This window comes from Schistosoma haematobium, chromosome 6, assembly GCF_000699445.3.
Source record: "Schistosoma haematobium chromosome 6, whole genome shotgun sequence".
Classification (NCBI taxonomy): domain Eukaryota; kingdom Metazoa; phylum Platyhelminthes; class Trematoda; order Strigeidida; family Schistosomatidae; genus Schistosoma; species Schistosoma haematobium.
Window position 1 is genome coordinate 14783020 of NC_067201.1, and position 19879 is coordinate 14802898.

The window sequence follows — 19879 nt, forward strand, 5'->3', positions numbered from 1 at the left end:
ATCGCTGACTGTAGTTAAACTTGGATTCCGGTTAAGCTGTCTAAAGGTGCCGAATTCGCTAGTGGATTTGATTACGTGTTAAGAATTTACAAACTGCTAACCTTGTCTATGAATTCCCCGAGTTTTGTAGTTGAGTTCAATCTATACTAAAGTGTATTTCAAACAAAAATTATATTAAATAAGGGTGTGATTATCAGTGTAATTAAAAGTTGATTATACTGTTAACAAAGATCAAACTAAAATACTTTGATAACTAGGATATCTCTAATGGAAAATAAATGTAATGTCATTTATTCACACCAAAAAAAATTAAAAGATTTGCTTTACAGTAAATAAATGGATGGAGAAGCTACAGGTATTTTTTAGTTTCCTAGGTCGCTGTTATGACTTGTGGCCTATTCTGCGGCAATTTGGAAGACTCTCCCGGTCTCCCACACTGTACGAGCATTCCATGTACCTAACTAAATGGTTGCTCTGGTTGTCAGAAGGGGCATCGACCTTGTGGCTTCCGAAGGAACCAATGACGTAGTGACCGGTATTAGCAGCCTAGAGTCCTTATTGATCCTTCTCGTTTAGCCCTGCCTGTTGAGTCCAGAATACCGATATAAGCTCTCACTGTATGAATCAATCATGTATTTCAAACACACGCAGTTTATATACAAACATATTAGACCTCATCATCCCATAAGATAAAAAAAAACAATTATACAAGAATCAAACCAGAACTGGCTGTGTTTGTGAGATGCTGTTACTAATAGATTGGGAATAACTTGATAATAGTAAATCGTATAACAGTAGTCAATAGGCTGGATAAAAGCTTATAACAACTGGACTATGAATATACAGCAAACGTTCCATAAATAGGTTTCATAGATTCCTCATAATATGCTCTTTTTGTTAAATTTCAAGTGTTTCTGATTGATCTGTTAGGCTGGTTGAATCCCACGTTTTATCCATATTTTAATAATATAATATTCGGTGATATTTTATAGTAATTCAGTTCAATGAATTGGTGATTAGTGATTTTTATAAATCAGTGAGTGAAAGCTGTAAAAACCCCAAACCTTTCACATAATAATTGAATTCAAGTCAAGCTAACTATAGCATTGTTATCAGTATAGGGGTTGTGGAGATTATTAAGTTTTTGATTGAGATTATGAACCGATTGATGTTAGACCACCATTGAAAACCTGGAAGCACTGGACGGTCGTTTCGTCCCCTTGTGGGACTCCTCAGCCGTGCTCATCCACGATCCCGCTCGCGGGATTTCAATGATGTTCTAACATCAACCGGTTCATGATCTCAATTTATACCATTGTTGTAGGATCAAAGTTTGTTAAAGTGAACTTTGTTAGATATAATGACTAATTACAAGTGTTATAATTTTCTTTTGAAATAAATGATAATGATTTCACTACAGCCAGTACAGAGAACAGGAGTTTTTATGATGCATTTATCACGATTAAAATTGGTACTTAATTCTAACTACAGATAAGTAATAGCAAGTTCCCCAATCTCTTTATGATCAGAATTTAGTATCTTAGGTTAGAACTTAGAATTAAGATGCAAAGTTTATGAATCAGTGTTGGGGTTAGGATTAAGATTTAAGTGTTGACCATAGTTAAGAATAATTTTGAAGATTTTGCATTATAATTAATTACTGGAGTTAGTTTTCGTAACTTGTGTATATGTGTTTCAATCTTAAACTCTACGTGTTAATTATAAAGCCTATATTCTATTTTTAACCTTAGTCTTAAGTATCTAATAGTGTTTTCGACATGTAAACTGGTCATTTACGTTCTGTAGATAATACTTTACATTAGTTTAAACGTCATACTCATTTCTAATTGACACTCCATTATGATTAAGGTTTAGTTTTAAAAGTCTCAAAATCCAATCGACATATGTTTATAAATGGGACAATGACAAGTGAGAAAATCACTGGGACACGGAAAATAATCAAAGAATGGTTGGGTATTTTCAAACATAATACTTTAAGTCTAGAGAATGAAAACAATAATATGACGTTAAGAACAAGGTATTGACAAAGATAGAACAAATACCTTTTTGTATCTAGAGTTTGTGCATTATCTCACGGATACTCTAAGATTCTACTGTTTTAAAGAGTTGTAATGGTGGTCTTGAATTGATCAGTTCATGGTTTTAATGAAAACCAACAATCTCCACAACCACAAACTGGTAATTATCGTGTGCTCACTGGTGACTAGATTCGAAAGAGAATTTTTAGAGTTCCAGTGAGAGGCCGTGACTAGTGGAGTACAACAGTGTCCAGTTTGAGGGAGTTGCACACTGAACACAAGCGAAGACGGTCGTGCAATATCGTGGATAAATTGAAGTTGGACATGAGAACCGTTGGACACTGATTCAGTGGTCTAGAGGTTCGAAACCGAAAGTCCTGAGTTTGTGGGTGCGCATTGCTGAGGAATCCCTTACCAAGAAGGCCTTCCAGTACTTTTAGGTTTCTAATGGCGGTCTAACATTGATCTCAAACAGTAATCGATTGTGATGGATTATAAAACATACTCTTAAACTCAGTATTTGTATTTGTTGAATAATCACAGTTAATTAAGTATTCAGTTATCGAACTACTAATTGTTTCCCGTTAATCCTTATAAAACCAAAATGAAATGTTCACTTGCTATTGTTTATTTGAATCTTCCCATTGATATTAGGACTGCAATCGATCAGTTCCTTATTGGCATATGTGCGTACTTTGCGTATTGTTTCGTTATAGCCTGAATTTACAGGCATTTTATGGAATCCTTATATGGATTTCTTAACGTCAATGGGAATATTCAAACAAACAATACCAAGTGAATTTAACTTCATCCCATTGCACAAGCAAATGCCTATTAGGACTCAGTAGCTAAGTCGATAGCGTGATTTTGACTAGTTGGTTAGTGTTTTAGAGTTTACACAATTGACTGTAAATATTTTCTTGTTATCAGTAATGATTTAAGTGATCTGATTGTTGATATAATGGATTAAATTTTGATTAACCTTTGATGATACATGTAGATCTTCTGTTAATTGTCTAGATATAGCCAACTATAGAATAACGTATGTCTGTAATAGTAATGATATAAACATAATGCCCAGTAGTATCCATCTGAACTCTGTAACTTAGTGCATAACGTTTTGGATTTTTGAAACTAAAGGTACTGAGTTCTTTTCTCAATGTGAACATTGACATTAGTACGAAGATGCATCAAGCAGAAAATGACTGCTGCTAGTTACAATTCATCTATCCTTAATTTTGTTAATATTCTAAAAAATGATCTACGAATAAAATCAAACTTTTTTGACTTTGTATGCAGTGTTCGTGAGTCCTAAACTTGAGTACTGCATACAAGCGGCCAGCCTCTGTTTAAAAAAGGCAGTGAGCTTTTGGAAAAGTTTCAGAGAACAGCAACTAAACTGATTCCCGGAATAGCGAAGCTTCCGTATGGTACTAAACTGGCTAAGCTAAACCTATTCCCGTTATCATATCGAAGAACTAGAGGTGATTTGATTACAGTTTTCAAATTACTTAGTGATAAATTTGCACTCATATACCCTCATTTTTCTTGTATTCCAAAACAGAGAATTTATGAGGACACTCCAAAAACGTTCACAAGCCCAGAACAAATTACTTGTCAGTTGACTATAAACTTTCCTATCGAATCATCAACGAGTAGAATTCATTACTTCAGTAGGTAGTTGAGGCTCCATCCATCAACTCTTTCAAAAGAAAGTTTTATCAACTGAGAGACCACCATTGCCAAGACTAACACAAGTTATCAAGCCTTCTGTCCTTTCCGAACTAATGTATTGTATAATCATTCATTCTAAACATTTTCGAAAAGTTTAACTTATTTACAGAGTAATCATTATGTGTTTCCTGAGATTGTATCAGTCTTCCTATTTATTGAATGCATCAAGTAGTGTAATGTATTTACTTAATGTTAACAGAATCATATCAAACATTGTTATAAACTGTGAAATTTGATCATCATTAATTAAACTAAAATTAAGTACTGATCTTATTAATGTTTACATTATGCTGATTAAAATATGGAATGGCTATGGACTTTAATCAGACTTTAAGGGCAATCATTTTTTAGTCCACTGACTTGACAGCATAATGAAAGAGTTTCTCAAATTTACGATTATCTGAACGTAATGTATTTTAAGATTAATTCATAGCGCATGAAGCGACTCAATCGCTTTATTTGATTACAAGAAGTCTTGTTTCGCATATTATTTTTACATTGTAGACACATAACTGCAATAATATGATGTGTTCTTTACAAAGAAAATGACAACCGCTATATCTCGATCTAATAATGTTATTCTGTCATATCCCGGCGAGAATTATGAATGTCGAAAAACAACACGTGTGACAGAGAGACCGAATCGTATTGAACGAGCACGTCGAACAAACGAAGAAGTAAATAATGTCCTGTTTGCCAAAGAAAATGATCTACGAATTATAGCTGAAAACAAGGCAGCTCGTGATTGTAGGGAAACAAAACGTCATGCTCGTTTAGTTGCTATGCCGAAATGACGTGAAATAGAGGAAGAGCAATGGAAACATGAAGCTGAGATTGCTGCAGTTGTCCGTGCTGCTAGTGAAGAGCGCCGGAGGTTGGAAGTTGAATGTATTCGCAAGGAACGTGATTCATATCTCAGAGGCTGAGATTGGTGTTCTTTACTCAACGAGCAGAGCTAGACAAGAAAAAGGACCGATAAGGAATCTAGACTGACCCTACAGGTTCATGAGTCATTGGTCCGTTCAATAAGCCACTGTTCTTTAATTGACAGTATCACTACGTTGTATATTAATAGGACACAAGTCCATAAAATATAACATATTCACATTCTAAGTATCCAAAACTTCTTATCAATCAATCCAAAGTCATGAATTGATGGTGCATAAAACTGAGAATTCACACATAAAATATTTGTATATGGATTGCTGTCATCTGAATGTTCATCATATACTAACACAAAATAACGGAAATATTAAAAACAAAGTGGATTAATTGGCACCTACTAATTTTACTGAGGAACATTAAACTAGAATGAAATATCCATCTATTTTTCAATCATTTTCATTGAATCCATTAATTGATACTAATCTATAGGGAATACTATCAATAAAGTATATTTAATTATAGTAAATGCTTCCATATAAACATTCAGTATTTGTTTTATTATATAATAATTATTAAATCATTCATTTAATCAACATATATCAATCAAATTATGATATTCAATTATTATTGATGAGTTAATAGAATGAATGTAAATAGGTTCATTTAAAATTACTTGTTTGATTGACAATCTAATAATAAATTTCGATAGTGTAATAAAGAAGATGAAGATTATCAGAACTATGTAATCATATAAGCAAAGATAGATAGATAGATAGATAGATAGATAGATAGATAGATAGATAGATAGATAGATAGATAGATAGATAGATAGATAGATAGATAGATAGATAGATAGATAGATAGATAGATAGATAGATAGATAGATAGATAGATAGATAGATAGATAGATAGATAGATAGATAGATAGATAGATAGATAGATAGATAGATAGATAGATAGATAGATAGATAGATAGATAGATAGATAGATAGATAGATAGATAGATAGATAGATAGATAGATAGATAGATAGATAGATAGATAGATAGATAGATAGATAGATAGATAGATAGATAGATAGATAGATAGATAGATAGATAGATAGATAGATAGATAGATAGATAGATAGATAGATAGATAGATAGATAGATAGATAGATAGATAGATAGATAGATAGATAGATAGATAGATAGATAGATAGATAGATAGATAGATAGATAGATAGATAGATAGATAGATAGATAGATAGATAGATAGATAGATAGATAGATAGATAGATAGATAGATAGATAGATAGATAGATAGATAGATAGATAGATAGATAGATAGATAGATAGATAGATAGATAGATAGATAGATAGATAGATAGATAGATAGATAGATAGATAGATAGATAGATAGATAGATAGATAGATAGATAGATAGATAGATAGATAGATAGATAGATAGATAGATAGATAGATAGATAGATAGATAGATAGATAGATAGATAGATAGAGATAGATAGATAGATAGATAGATAGATAGATAGATAGATAGATAGATAGATAGATAGATAGATAGATAGATAGATAGATAGATAGATAGATAGATAGATAGATAGATAGATAGATAGATAGATAGATAGATAGATAGATAGATAGATAGATAGATAGATAGATAGATAGATAGATAGATAGATAGATAGATAGATAGATAGATAGATAGATAGATAGATAGATAGATAGACGTATGTTTCGTCCTATTTAGAACTAATCAGCTGGATATACCTGTATCTTAGAGTTGATATTCACTATGGGACTCGAACTCAGGACCGTTCTCTTCAAACACCATCGTATTATCCATCTTTGATTATAATGCTTATGAATTAATGCAATTTCAAGGCAATAGGCACAGTATGCACATATGCTAAGAAGAGTGATCAATTGCATATCAATGGGAAAATTCAAGTAAACAATACCATGTGATGATATAATTAATGCAATACATTTTGAACAATTTGACCACATATAATATACTTGTTAAGAACATTTATATATAAAAATAAAAGGTCAACTAGACTAGAAACGGAGGGTAAGAGGAGACAAAGATAATAAAGAAAATAATTTGAAACCTTATCACTCTAATATTACCAGAGTATGTTTAAGGTGATAGTATTTACACAAATGACGCTATTGATGGTGATGTTAAGTTGTCAAACAAAATATTAGTTGGAAATGGCTATCTCCTTAAATTCATAAATAAATGGAAAGTTCATGGTATAGTGAGACCCATGTAGCGGTAAATAAATCCCCAAAATAAATAGCTCTGCAAGTCTTTGTCATTTGATATTGACCACATTAGTTTTAATGGACTCACCTAGCTGAAGGCGCTCGATCACGCATCCACACCAGATCACGAGTGGCAACGCTATCCTCAACTTCTCCTACAATCGCTAGCCAGTATAGATCAGTCACTTCTCGATATTTTGATAGTCTATCAAATATATCATCGAATCTCTCCGTTTCTGACTTTTGAGTGTGTATGGTTCCATTATAGGTGTTACTGGTTAAGGTGTTGTCAAACTCCAAATACTTGTGGCATCTTCACCTACTATACCCTTGGCAGGAAAAACGCCTGTCTGCATCACCTTACCATTTAGAGGTGATTCGAATAGCATTTGATTGAAACAAAGGCTTAAATCAGTCATTAACAAGACGTATTACTCAGCAAAGGTCATTATCAAAGAAAAACAAGGTCCATCCTTAATCGAAAACCCAAAAGACATGAAAACGATTGTCACATCCCACTGTGTTTACCAATTTCAACGTGTGTGTGGCCACACATACATAGGGAGGAGTAATCGTAATCTCAGAATAAGTGTGTGAACATGTACCTTAATGGTTGCAAAAACAAATAGAATCGAATGACCCAATAAGAGTAGAGGATAAATATCCATCATCCACTATTGCCAAACACATAATTGAAACAGGACGTAGGATGGGTCTTAACTTCGATCTTTTGGTGTTGCACAAAAGTGCAAAAGGGTATATACTGAGGTCTATTAAAGCCTTAGCCATACGAAAATTTAAACCCCCTTTGTGTATTCAAAAGCAGTTTGTTCTCACCTTAAACCTACTCTGATAATATTAGCTTATTATCTAGAGTGATGCGGTTTCAAATTATTTTCACATTATTTTAACATCTTCTTTATTACCATCTTTTTTCTCTTACCTTACATTTGTCTAGCAGACCTTTTAATTTTTCACATAAGTGTTCTTAGCATGTGTATGTGTGATCAGATTGTTCGAAATGTATTGCGCTAATATGTCATCACATAGTTCTGATAATCTTTGTCTTTTTATTACACTATCGAAATCTAATGATGTTTTAACTTGGTATTGTTTTAAATTGTATCTTCCAATTGAGATTTAAGACTACAATTGATCAGTCTCTTATTGGCATATGTGCATACTGTGCGTATGCCTCAATATTGCCTTAATTCAAAGACTTTTTGTAAGAAATGATGGATAGTGGCTAGCAGTGGAATCCAGGACGCGCGTTCCATCCTATTTGGTACTCGTCAGCAGGATGCACCTACATCTCAGAGTTGATGTTCACTCTGGGACCCGAACCCAGTACCATTCGCTCCAAGCGCCATTGCCTGTAAATTAAGGCAATATTGAGGCATACTCACAGTGTGCACATGTGCCAATAAGAGACTGATCAATTACAGTCCTAAATCTCAATGGGAAGATGCAAGCCAAAACAATACCAAGTGAATTAAACTTTACTCCATTGCACAAGTAAGTGGCTATCAGGAATCAGTAGCTGAGTGGATAACGCTATGGCGTTATCATTACCTAATGATGTTTTGTTCTTTATTTACTAAATTCAGATAATAGAAAAAGTCATTTGATTGACAGTATTCTAGATGGTTCAATCTAATATAAGTTTGTGTAGATTGTTGATTTTTGATTGAGACCCTGTACAGATAATTAGCGTGTGCTCATTAGTAACTAACTTTGAGAGAGAATTTTCAGAGTTATAGTAAGAAACCGTGACTAGTGGAGTTCAACAGTGTCGAGTATGAGGCAGTTACCCACTTAACACAATCGAAGATGGTCGTGCAATATCATGGATTGATTGAAGTTGAACATAAGCACCGTTGGATACCGACTCAATGGTCTAGAGTTTAAGTGTTCGTGCTCAAGATATCAGATGATTTCAGGTTTTCAGTGATTGCAAAAATTAGACAGGTTGGTGGTTTTAATTTAATTTAACCTTCTCCACAGTCTTACATCAGTACTGAAGTTCAGTCTGATCTACTGCATCATTTCTGTATTCATTATAAATTGAAGTCCAACGTTACCCCTTAAGTTGTAATGCATTCGGGGGCTCTACGATACGTCTAATTTCCGACCATTGCATCATATTTAGATTTACTGTGGATACTTTTTATCTGTTCTAACCATAAAAACCTATCAAATTTGTAAATTAGATCATATTGTCGTACCAACACTACACACACTTCAGTATCTTTTGATATGGAAACTATAACGTCAGCCTTGAGAAGAGGTGTAATCATTGGTATAATGCTATGTGATTTTAATCCAATTGCAAATAGAAAAAAAAGAACGAAGGCAGAGAGTAAGGAACAAAAAACTTACTATCATAAGTCCCAAATATTTCTCTTGGACTGTTTTCTCTTGAGAAGGAATTCAAAACTATTGTCTGAAAATCATTTAAATGTATACTATAATATTAATTAATAAGCTCACCTAGTTTTGAAGCATGAATACTCCTGAAGGATTCATTATCACTTAATTCCTTTCATGCTGCGAAGCTTAATGATGATATACTCTTGATCTATTTGAATGTTCTAAATTCATTGACTGTACTGAATAGCATATCAACAATTTAAAAATGAAATACTGAATGACCTATTAGGTAAACAGATTTCACTGAATATAAAAAAACATTAATAAATGTATAGATTCTATTGAATAAACCATTTTGGACATGACTATAAACCTGTTCTTATCTTGTTAACTAGAAATACTATTGCTTTACTCTCTTATCACTTGAATTGTACATGTTCCAACTGGATAGCAACAATATTGAGAATCTTTGTTGTTGTTGTTGTTGTAGTATTAGAGAATCTCCTGGGTTTTAGTGTGTTTAATGAAACTACATACTGATCAAATCATAAAAAACGAAAGAATACTGATTATAAACTTATAATTAATTGGGAAATTAAACAATATTTTTTTATACTGACGATGGAAAAACTCTTGCAAAGTTAAATCCATACTTATGTCAGAAGCTAGTGGATGTTTGGACTCAGTAGTTCAATGAATAGTTCGTTATAGTTTGAAGCTGTAGTTGTCTGCTTTTAAATTCTAAAATAAAAAGTACTACTGGAATGTAGATACAATCACCTCGTCAGTCTCAATTGGGATGGGACAAATTTTTTGAATTCTGCTACTAGCTGCTACCCAACTTCATTAATATCTAATCTGTAAGATTCAATTTTCATTATGTTAAGTCATTCATACGTGTACATTTTCATTGTAGTCAAAGTGTCTTACTGTTTCTGTAATACTACTTATAGTATGTACTGTGAGAAAAATAAGAAATCTAATTGTTTTATACGCATGAAACAAGCATAAATAAAGATCGTTTCGTTATTCAGTCAAATTCTGTTACGGTTAGACTTCTAGTTACCAGTTCATATAATGTGAACTGTTAATCAAAGTAATTTTGTAGTTGATTGATCGCTGAGTAGTTTCCAATGTCTAGCCCAATATGTAGTTCTTTATAGCTGTTGAGTTTTATCGATCAAACTGTAATGTGGCTACTAATAAGTTACTCGTCAACACATGCAATGTTGATATGTTAATTTATTTGAGGTAATAGTTAGTAAGCTCTGTTTAATCTGGGTTTTCTGAAGGTGGCACGAGTAAGTCATACCCGCAATACTTTAGGAACCAATGTTCTCTGATGGATCCCAATTTTCATCATTTAGTTTCACCAATTAACGGTTCAAAAAACTGTATGTGATGTCAAGTGAGTTAAAGCAGTGACCACACTGAAACTTAATCTGTAGGTTTATATCAGTACAAAACGACTAGGCTAATAGGACATCGGCTCCTACTCAATGATCACTCAGTTTTACAGTGGATAAGTTAAGGCCAGGATAATTCAGCAGTGGTGTCTCAGACTTTCAAGCAGGATGACCCAAGTACAAATCCTACAAAAAGTGTCAGTCACTTCAAGATAATAGGTACGGCACGTTGACAAATATCAAGTAGCGCGAAAAATTAATCCAGGATTTTCTATCTTCTGCATACAACCACCCAACAAAGTTCCTTTAGTAATTTTGCTGACTATAAAAACGTAATACATTACCGTTGTAATAAGATTCAACTTTTACCATTAAAAATGACGGTATAATGTTGTCTATCTTTAGTTTCTTACACGTTGATTGTGATCTTATTATTTTATTTTATTAAGTACTCATTTACTAAAACTATAGTGGATTAATCAATGTTCAGGAAATATTGGCTCAGTCATTTTGGGACTTATATGTCTCAGTAATCACCATTTAAATCGAATTCACCATGGAACTAAAGTGACCTATAGATATTTGTTTGCTAACTTATGGAAATGGGCAAAAATTAGCTTAAATAAACCTCATAAGGAATACAGTATATAGTCAAAGCATGACAACATTAAGACCAGTAGTGTTCGATTATATAAGGGCGATTGGTGTCAAATAAATTTATGTTTAGAACAAGTAGGTACTAGTGTTGTTGATTCACGTACAAAGTAAATTTTATATTGAATAGAATGGAAAATTGTGGACCACTGTCAAGCTGATACATTCTTATGATACAACTTTGATATTATAGTTTGGATTGCCTTGAAATTCGGCATTATAGAGGAAAGTTATACTTGACGGTAAATATTCATCCTCGAATGGCCCTGAAGCTAGATCTTGATATAGTAAACGACATCACGAGAAATTTCTCTCGTGTACACGATTTTTTGAAAGAATTTATCTTGTTACTTGTAAAATAATCAGTAATATGAAAAGCTAAAGATGTTTTACTTATCCTCACAAAACATAATACCCCATCATAACCAATTATATAGTTTACTAGATCAGTGTTCAGAATTTATTGCAGCTTTATCAGTTCATTCCATTCTTTTTGAAGGAGCGTAGCCAATCTGAAAATCAATAATTTAAGCTATTGCTCGATTAACTCCTTTTTGCATCAATTTTTGATCCTAAGGACAATAACTGTTCAGTCTCTTTAGGTATACATACATCGTGAGTGGACTGCTTCGAAATCGTCAGATATTTACCAGTACCTTCTTTAGTAGGGTTTTGTATTGGCCTTCAGTGTATTTAATAGGATTTATTTAATCCTAAATAGGAGTTGTCTGCTGAATGTACCTGTTTATGAATATCTTGTAATATCAAGGCAATCCAGTGAAGTTGAACGTACATCGAAAGAAACTGATTACTTTCGGTCCTTAATAATAACACTATGCCACTAACGCTTAACCTTAAGATAATCTTTTCTGGACAGGCTAGAATCTACATGAATTCAGTAGCTCAGCAGATAACGCACTAGTCATTTGCAACAAAGGGCATTGAGTTTCAGCCCCTCTGTCAACACCAATATGGGTTTTGCTAGTAAATCCAACTGACTAGTCTCAAATAAGATCAAATGCGCATCCTGAACTCCACTGGTAGCCAGTAACCTACTTTAGTTAAAAAATATTAATCGATTAGTTTAAAGTTTCATTATATCATTATTTCTACACCATTACACATTGAATAATAGAGTCGTTTGTGCAAAGAAGAATAAGTGCCCAACCATATCTTAATATCTATTGTCTATAATAATAAAATAAGATGTGAACCGAAATAGATAAAGTGAGATTTCAATTCAGAACTCGATAACCTAGTGAATAACCATTTACCCAATTCTACGATTGAAAAAAACAACCGTTAAAATCTTTGACAGTGATACTAAGAATTATGAGTTCAGGTCGTTGAAAGAGTGATAAGTATTAAACTGTTAGTAAATCCTGTAAAACATGATATTTAAGTCAAACAAATTTCCAAATCATCTAAAATTTGACTAATAGTTATTCAGCTGTCACGTTTTCCAAAACCTTGATTTCATCACATAATAACGTTTATACTCACGCATATGTTATCAGTCCCAATAATGAAATTACTATAATCTCCACAAAACCCCTTCTTATACTAATCAATATATGCTCACTAGTGACTGGATTCAAGAGGTATATCTTGGAGTTCTAGTGAGAAGCAGTGATCAGTGGAGTTCAACTAGGTCTGTTGTGAGATAGTAATTCACTGATGACAATGGTGGATGTGTCGCTCAATTTCGTGGATTAGTTGAAGTTAGACATTAACACCATTGGATGCCGGCTGGCTCAGTGATCTAGTGGTTAAGCGCTCGAGCACGAGACAAATATGGTCTTAATCTTAAATCTCGTGGTTTTTACAGTTTAGCTATGCTGAATGAAATGTTTTGTATTTTGAGAAAGAACAAAATTGCAATATCTTTTTTTGTAAAGCAAAATGTTCATTTTTTGGTATCTCATATTCAGTATTAAAAAACGGACAGAAAAAGCTTGAAATCTTCCTACCACCATTTAAAACTAACTGACAAACTATATTTGATTAGCGAATAAGACCGTGAACAATTATAATAATCTTCTTCACTATTCAATGAAGTTTCTCCGCCTGTAGATCTAGGGTCACTACCAGTCTCAAGCCCAGGTAAAGGAGGAGAGTTGGGCATGAGGTTAGCGACCCCATCCCGTAAAAGAGTAACCCGCTGAAAAAACGCTAATTATTCAATGAAGTATTTTTTGTCATTTCATATTTTTAAATGAAGTTATGATTCTACATGCTGTTACCAATTAGAACATTATTTATCATCGTAAACTAGAAAAAGCTTAAAAAGCCATTGATCATCAGAAACTACTGGACAATTATCTTATCCGAAACTGTAATTATTTTATAGATACAAACTGAAGAATATCCGTTAGTTCAGTTATCATAAAATATGCCAAAATATTAGTGATTAGTTACTCAGTATTGTCCAGTTTTTATTAGGTCAGTTCTGAAAGTAAATTACTACCATATAATTCTTCTGATCAAAGTTTCCATTAAGCATGGCAAACACAGACAGATATTATCAATATAGAGCCTAGAACAGATGTTCATTAGCCTAAGTTGCCATATCACATTAACACAAAGAGAGTAAATAAACATAATATATTGTAAAGTGACCGAAATACTATAGAAGTAACGATAATGAGAAACCTTGTAAATATGGTTTCAAAAGGCGGAGTGAAAGGTGTGTATAAAGGGGTACTGGAATCAAAAATTGAATGGGGGAGAAATTGTGAATGCGTACTCTCTATTGCGAGCGATTCTGCGCTATTTCACAGTCTCCAACGTTTGATTGCGGCTATCAGACTAACCCCAATTAGGCAGTCTGCATTCACTAACATGAGTTAAACTAACAGTCACTATCTTCATGGACTGATACCACATTTTGATTTGGCTTTCCTAACTTTTTTCAGCCTACTCTAGTACTGGCAAGAATCGCGGACCAAAGTAGAAGCTGGTTATGCATATGTAGTACATATCTTAACGATTCCAGTCAATGAACATCCACTACCTCATTAAGTGATCACTAAGCAAAGAAACTATAAAATGTAAATATTTTCGTCTCTTGGGAATTTCTTTGAGACATTTCCAATTAATTATTTTATAACTGACATCACTAATTGATATTGGTTAGATGAACACTGAAATCTAGGAAGCATAGGACAGTTGCTTAGTCCCAGTATGGGACTTCTCACATGAAGTCATATCCATGACGTTCAAGTTTCCCTGAGCTTGCATAAGCTTCAAACCAATCAGCTGAGGTTTAATTTAGATAAATTCATAATTTTATATGATTATCTTCTAATACCATTTGCAGGTAACTCTCTGATATCATATACGATTGAACTACATCTTTTAAAACAACCATATCAGTATATGCGGTTAACATATAAAATTAATAAGTAAACTAAATCAAAATCGGTTACGTTTATTGTAGCAACTGCACGATTGGAAAATAAATGACGGAGTGTTATAACTGTGACTGCAGATTAGAGCGCAGCGAATTATCGATCGGACCAAAGACGCGTAAAACACATAAGAACGACCTAGAGTCCCGATTGGCCCTGCTTCCCTGTCTAGCCCAGCCAGTTGAGTCCAGAACACAAGTCTCAGCCTCTGAGATACGAATCATTATATTTCAAACATACGCTGTTTATATACCAATCAAGCAGACCACAGAGTACCATAAAATAGAAAATAACATTTGTACAATACTTGGCCAACAGGAAAATGACACGTGAAATAAATATTGACCAGTAGGGAAACGACACGTGAAGTAAATATTGACCAATAGGAAAATGATACCATTTTAAGTCCAAGGTTAGCATTAGACTTAACAGGATAATTTTTGAGATATTTTTCAGAATAACATATTTGGTACTGAAACAACTGATAATAACTTCCTAACTGACTGCTAGTTTGTCAGTTTATTCCTAAAACGAACCCCAAACGGCAGAGAGAAAGTAGGAAATATAAAACGCTTCAACTGAAGTTTAACAAATGCCCCGGTACTGCCGAGAGTAGGGAGAGTCCACTCTCCTCCTCTCAATGCTCTCACATGGCCACATGTACATAGCATCTGCCAGCGAAGTCCTACTCACTGACTTCTCGTGGCGGGGATGTTGTTTACCAAATTGAAAAGCGAATGTCCGGCGCTTTAACCGGATCGTTGGACACAGAGAGTCCACCTAGGGGAGTTGGAAAACCTTGATTCATTTTAAGTTTAATTTATGCACATAAAGCATGAGTATTTGTTAATATAGGGATGGTCTTAACATTATGAAACCTTCAAGAAATACATTGATTTCAATAAAATAAATTAATAGTCACCTAATGAGACAAGTTTCCATTGTTCGTTGTTTTGGGCAAAATAGTTTTTAGCTTTCTCCTAGTATCTATAGATATCTTCAAAGAATTTTAAAAAGCTCTCAATATAACATTTACAGAAATTTAATATACATTTAGTGACTTAAAATTAGCATAGTTATAAATACTAAGATATTTATGATATTATAAGCAAAGATGGATAATGGCTAACACTGGAATCTAGGACGCGCGTTCCATCCTGTTTAGGACTCGTCAGCTGGATGTACCTGCATCTCAGGGTTGATATACACTCTGGGACTTGAACTCAGTCCCGTTCGCTTCAAACCCCATCGCGTTATCCACTTAGCTACTGAATCCTGATAGCCACTTACTTGTGCAAAGGGATGAAGTTTAATTCACTTGGTATTGTTTTACTTGAATCTTCCTATTGATGTTTTAGGACTGTAATTGATCAGTCTCTTATTGGCATATGTGCATACTGTGCGTATTGCCTCGACATTGCCTTAATTTAGAAGTATTATAAGCAAAGATGGATAATGGCTAACAGTGATATTGTTTATATTACAAATTACTGATAAACAAATATTTCAGTTAGTAAGTAATTGATTCTCATTAATCATTATTCTAATTCATTGAAATATAAATATCTTTACTGGTCAACTTGATCTAATCCAGATGATAGTGTAATACACACATACACATTCATGTTGACCAATCAATATTCATTAAATTATCCAGTTATTACTATTGTCAAGTTCATAATTGGTTTATTAATAATAATAATAATCATAAAACTTGTCACCACTATTATCATTATGGTTATGATGATGATAATGATAATGATGAAGATCTGAATGATTTTAGCTATACTAATACAAATAATCAATTAATCTAATTGACGGAAACATTTCAAAAGTAATTGTATCTTGACGTGGAACACTTAATAAACACTAATTCAGGATACTTTATTTACTTCAAAGCAATATTGTTCATTGTTAATTACTATCATTATTATTATTATTATTATTATTATTACTATTATTAATCATTATGGCTTATTCAGGTTATTCAACAGATAATTCTGATTCAGATCAAACGAATTCATATCCACTTAAAGAAAAATCAAAATTGAAAAAACGTATTCGACGAAATCATCATCGTAAACGTTTTGGACGAATGGCTAAATCATGGAAATTTATAAAATTGAGAAAATTATGGGAAAGAGATATGGCTAAACAAAGGTAAATCATATATTCAGGTAAAACAAAAACAAAAAAGAAAAGAAATGTAAAAAAGACATCCTTTCAACTTTTTAAAACATAATTTATATGAATGAAGAATATTCTTTTTAATGAATTCCTCATCAGCTTCTACAATTATCTCATATCCATAAAATTAGTCAGATTTAAGGAAGACTACATTATTTGGAGATTGTAATATGTGAATCAAGGTTTGTTGTTTATCATATATCAAATCAAATCAAATCAAATCAAATCGTTGATGTTGGAGCTGACTAATATGAAGTCTCAATGGTTGAGATCATGAGTCCATCATGGAAAACCTTGAAGCACTGGACGGCCGTTTCGTCCTATTGTTGTTGACTTGAATTAGTTTATGAGTGAAATGAAATTGTGGGATCAATAATGATCAGAATAAATATGGTCAATCTGAAGTGAGAGAGAATAATATAATTACAAATCAGAAATTACGTAATATGTAGAATAATATGAATTAGGTCAGATATAGTAGATAGGTATAAATAGATGTTATTTCATTTGATAACCTTTTTGAGATATTTATTTAGCATCCAGCCCTATCTACTATATCTGACCTAATTCATATTATTCTACGTATAACGTAGTCTCTGATTTTTCTTCCATTATTCTCTTTCTCTCACTCCATGTTGACCATATTTATTCTGATGATTATTGATCCCACAATTTCATTTCATTTATAATCTGATTCAAGTCAACAACTTCATATTATCAGTATAGGGGTTGTGGAGATTGTTAAGTGTTTGATTGAGATCATGAACCGATTGATGTTAGACTACCATTGAAAACCTGGAAGCACTGGACGGCCGTTTCGTCAATGGTGGTCTAACATCAATTGGTTCATGATCTCAATCAAAAACTTCACATTAGTCAGCTCCAACATGAACGATTTGATTTGATTTGATATATGATAAACAAAAATCCATGATTCACATATTACAATTTCCAAATGATGTACTCTGCCTTCAATCTGGTCAATCTTATGGATTATTAATATGGATATGAGATAATTGTAGAAGCTGATGAGAAATTCATTGAAAAGAATATTCTTGGTTCATATGAATTGTGTCTTAACCTTTTATTTTTAGTCTTTTTTTCTCTTATTCACATAAAGAAGAAATTTTAGTATTGAAATCTCATAATATAAAAAACAATGATCAAAATGAAACTGACATCAAATTGGAGAACTAATGAAAAATTACAAATCATTGAATAGTGTTCTTCTTTTATCTTAGACTGGAACATTTCAGAATAAAATACATAGATGTAATCATATAGAATCACGTTAACAAATGTCAGTTTCTATGGTCAGCAGAATAACATTAAATCATGTAGCTAAAATTCGATATTCTATACAATCAACTTTAATTAGCTGTTATTTGATCAATGTTATTTTTGTGGTGTGAGTTACTTATATCCATATAACTAGTGTATAACTGTGGTTAGGCATAAAGTGTATTTCAGCAGAAGATCGATAAGGAAAGAACGGAAACGTAACGTATGTGGTATGAAAATGCATGAACAATGAAATATGAGACAATGAACTGATATTCGCAAAAGAAACAGTGAAGTTTGAGACGATGGATTAATATTTTGCAAATTAACTATTTACTATATGGTTCTCAGATTTGATTGACATGTTGTGTAATTTCGTGTCGAATACACTCGATTGTCCCCACTCGTGTTATTGTTCATACAGTTTCCCTAGAAAATAAAATCACTGGTCAAATTATGTTTCACTAATTATTCCAGCATTTTCCAGAATTATACATTTTCAGATTGTAAATCAGGCTGAGCTATGACTGAGCTATGAAACTTGTAAATAGAAACTAGGTTTTCATTAAGTTTCACCCATTCTTTAGAATTCTTATCTGATTGAGGATTATACTTAACAAACCAGACTTCATAACGACAATCACTTAAGTAGATCATTTAATCCTAATCCAGTATAAACTGAAATAAAGTCTATAAAAGACTGTTCAGTCTCCTTTGGTATACTACAATTTCAGATTCTATCGTGATCGATTCGAGTTAAGTTCTAAACATGATTCGAAGTAAACATAAAAACTTAATTAGTGTTTTTTTCAAATGTTTTTGAAATCACTTAGTTACATACTTACTTACTTACGCCTGTTACTCCTAATGGAGCATAGGCCGCCGACCAGCATTCTCAAACCTACTCTGTCCTGGGCCTTCCTTTCTAGTTCTATCCAATTGTTGTTCATTCTTCTCATGTCCGTCTCCATATCTCGACGTAATGAATTCCTTGGTATTCCTCTTTTCCTTTGGCCTTGAGGATCTATACTTTTAAACCTCATAGATTTTTTAAGAAAAAACACTGGCATGATTGTCACTTTTGATTGAATAAACAATATTATTGATCTTTCCGAATATTGATCCTGGGCTTCACTATTGGTTGAATTTTATCCGTTCATAAAGTGTTCTCAAAGTTTAACCTTTCTTATTATGTTTATTACTATACTATCTATTTTCTTTTGTTATGTATCTTGTCAAGTTTATTTCATTGCATGAATATAACTTTGAAAATTATATCAATTCACATCTTTACCCTGCTGGACGCTGATTATAACTAACTGATAAGTTTACTTGAGATTGATTCTATGCAGATGATTATTTTGTTCATTGTCATCTCTTTTTTTTGTATTTTCATTATGTCACTGTTATTATTATTACTGTTTCCTTTTACAGAAGTATATCAGCACCTTTTGTTCCAATTAAAGCCAATAATAAATGGTAAGTTTGAAATTTTTGTACGAAATAATAATAATAACACATTAAACTAACTTAGTGATTAGTTAGATTCATGAGTCGATGTAATCTAGTCAACTATTAAAAAGCTAGAAGCACTTGATGACCGTTTCTTCATAGTATGGGACTCCTCAGCAGTGCGTATTTACG

The 19879-nt window shown here is 32.7% G+C and overlaps 1 protein-coding gene across 4 annotated transcripts in view; it reads left to right on the plus strand.

Annotated features, from left to right (window-relative positions):
* Window positions 1-16455: 16455 nt before the first annotated feature.
* The window catches only part of ABCF1_2 (ATP-binding cassette sub- F member 1), a gene marked incomplete at its 5' end in the record, with an annotated part of 34915 nt that continues 31491 nt past the window's right edge, over window positions 16456-19879 (plus strand). For 2 of the 4 annotated variants that reach the window (XM_051216925.1, XM_035731913.2), the window contains 2 exons: window positions 16737-16927; window positions 19670-19714. Coding sequence is in view for 2 of the 4 variants with exons in the window: in XM_035731913.2 (XP_035589670.1) it covers window positions 16737-16927; window positions 19670-19714 (236 nt within the window). Of the gene's footprint in view, window positions 16928-19669; window positions 19715-19879 lie in introns of all 4 variants that reach the window. The other 2 variants (XM_051216926.1, XM_051216924.1) reach the window with 2 other exon arrangements.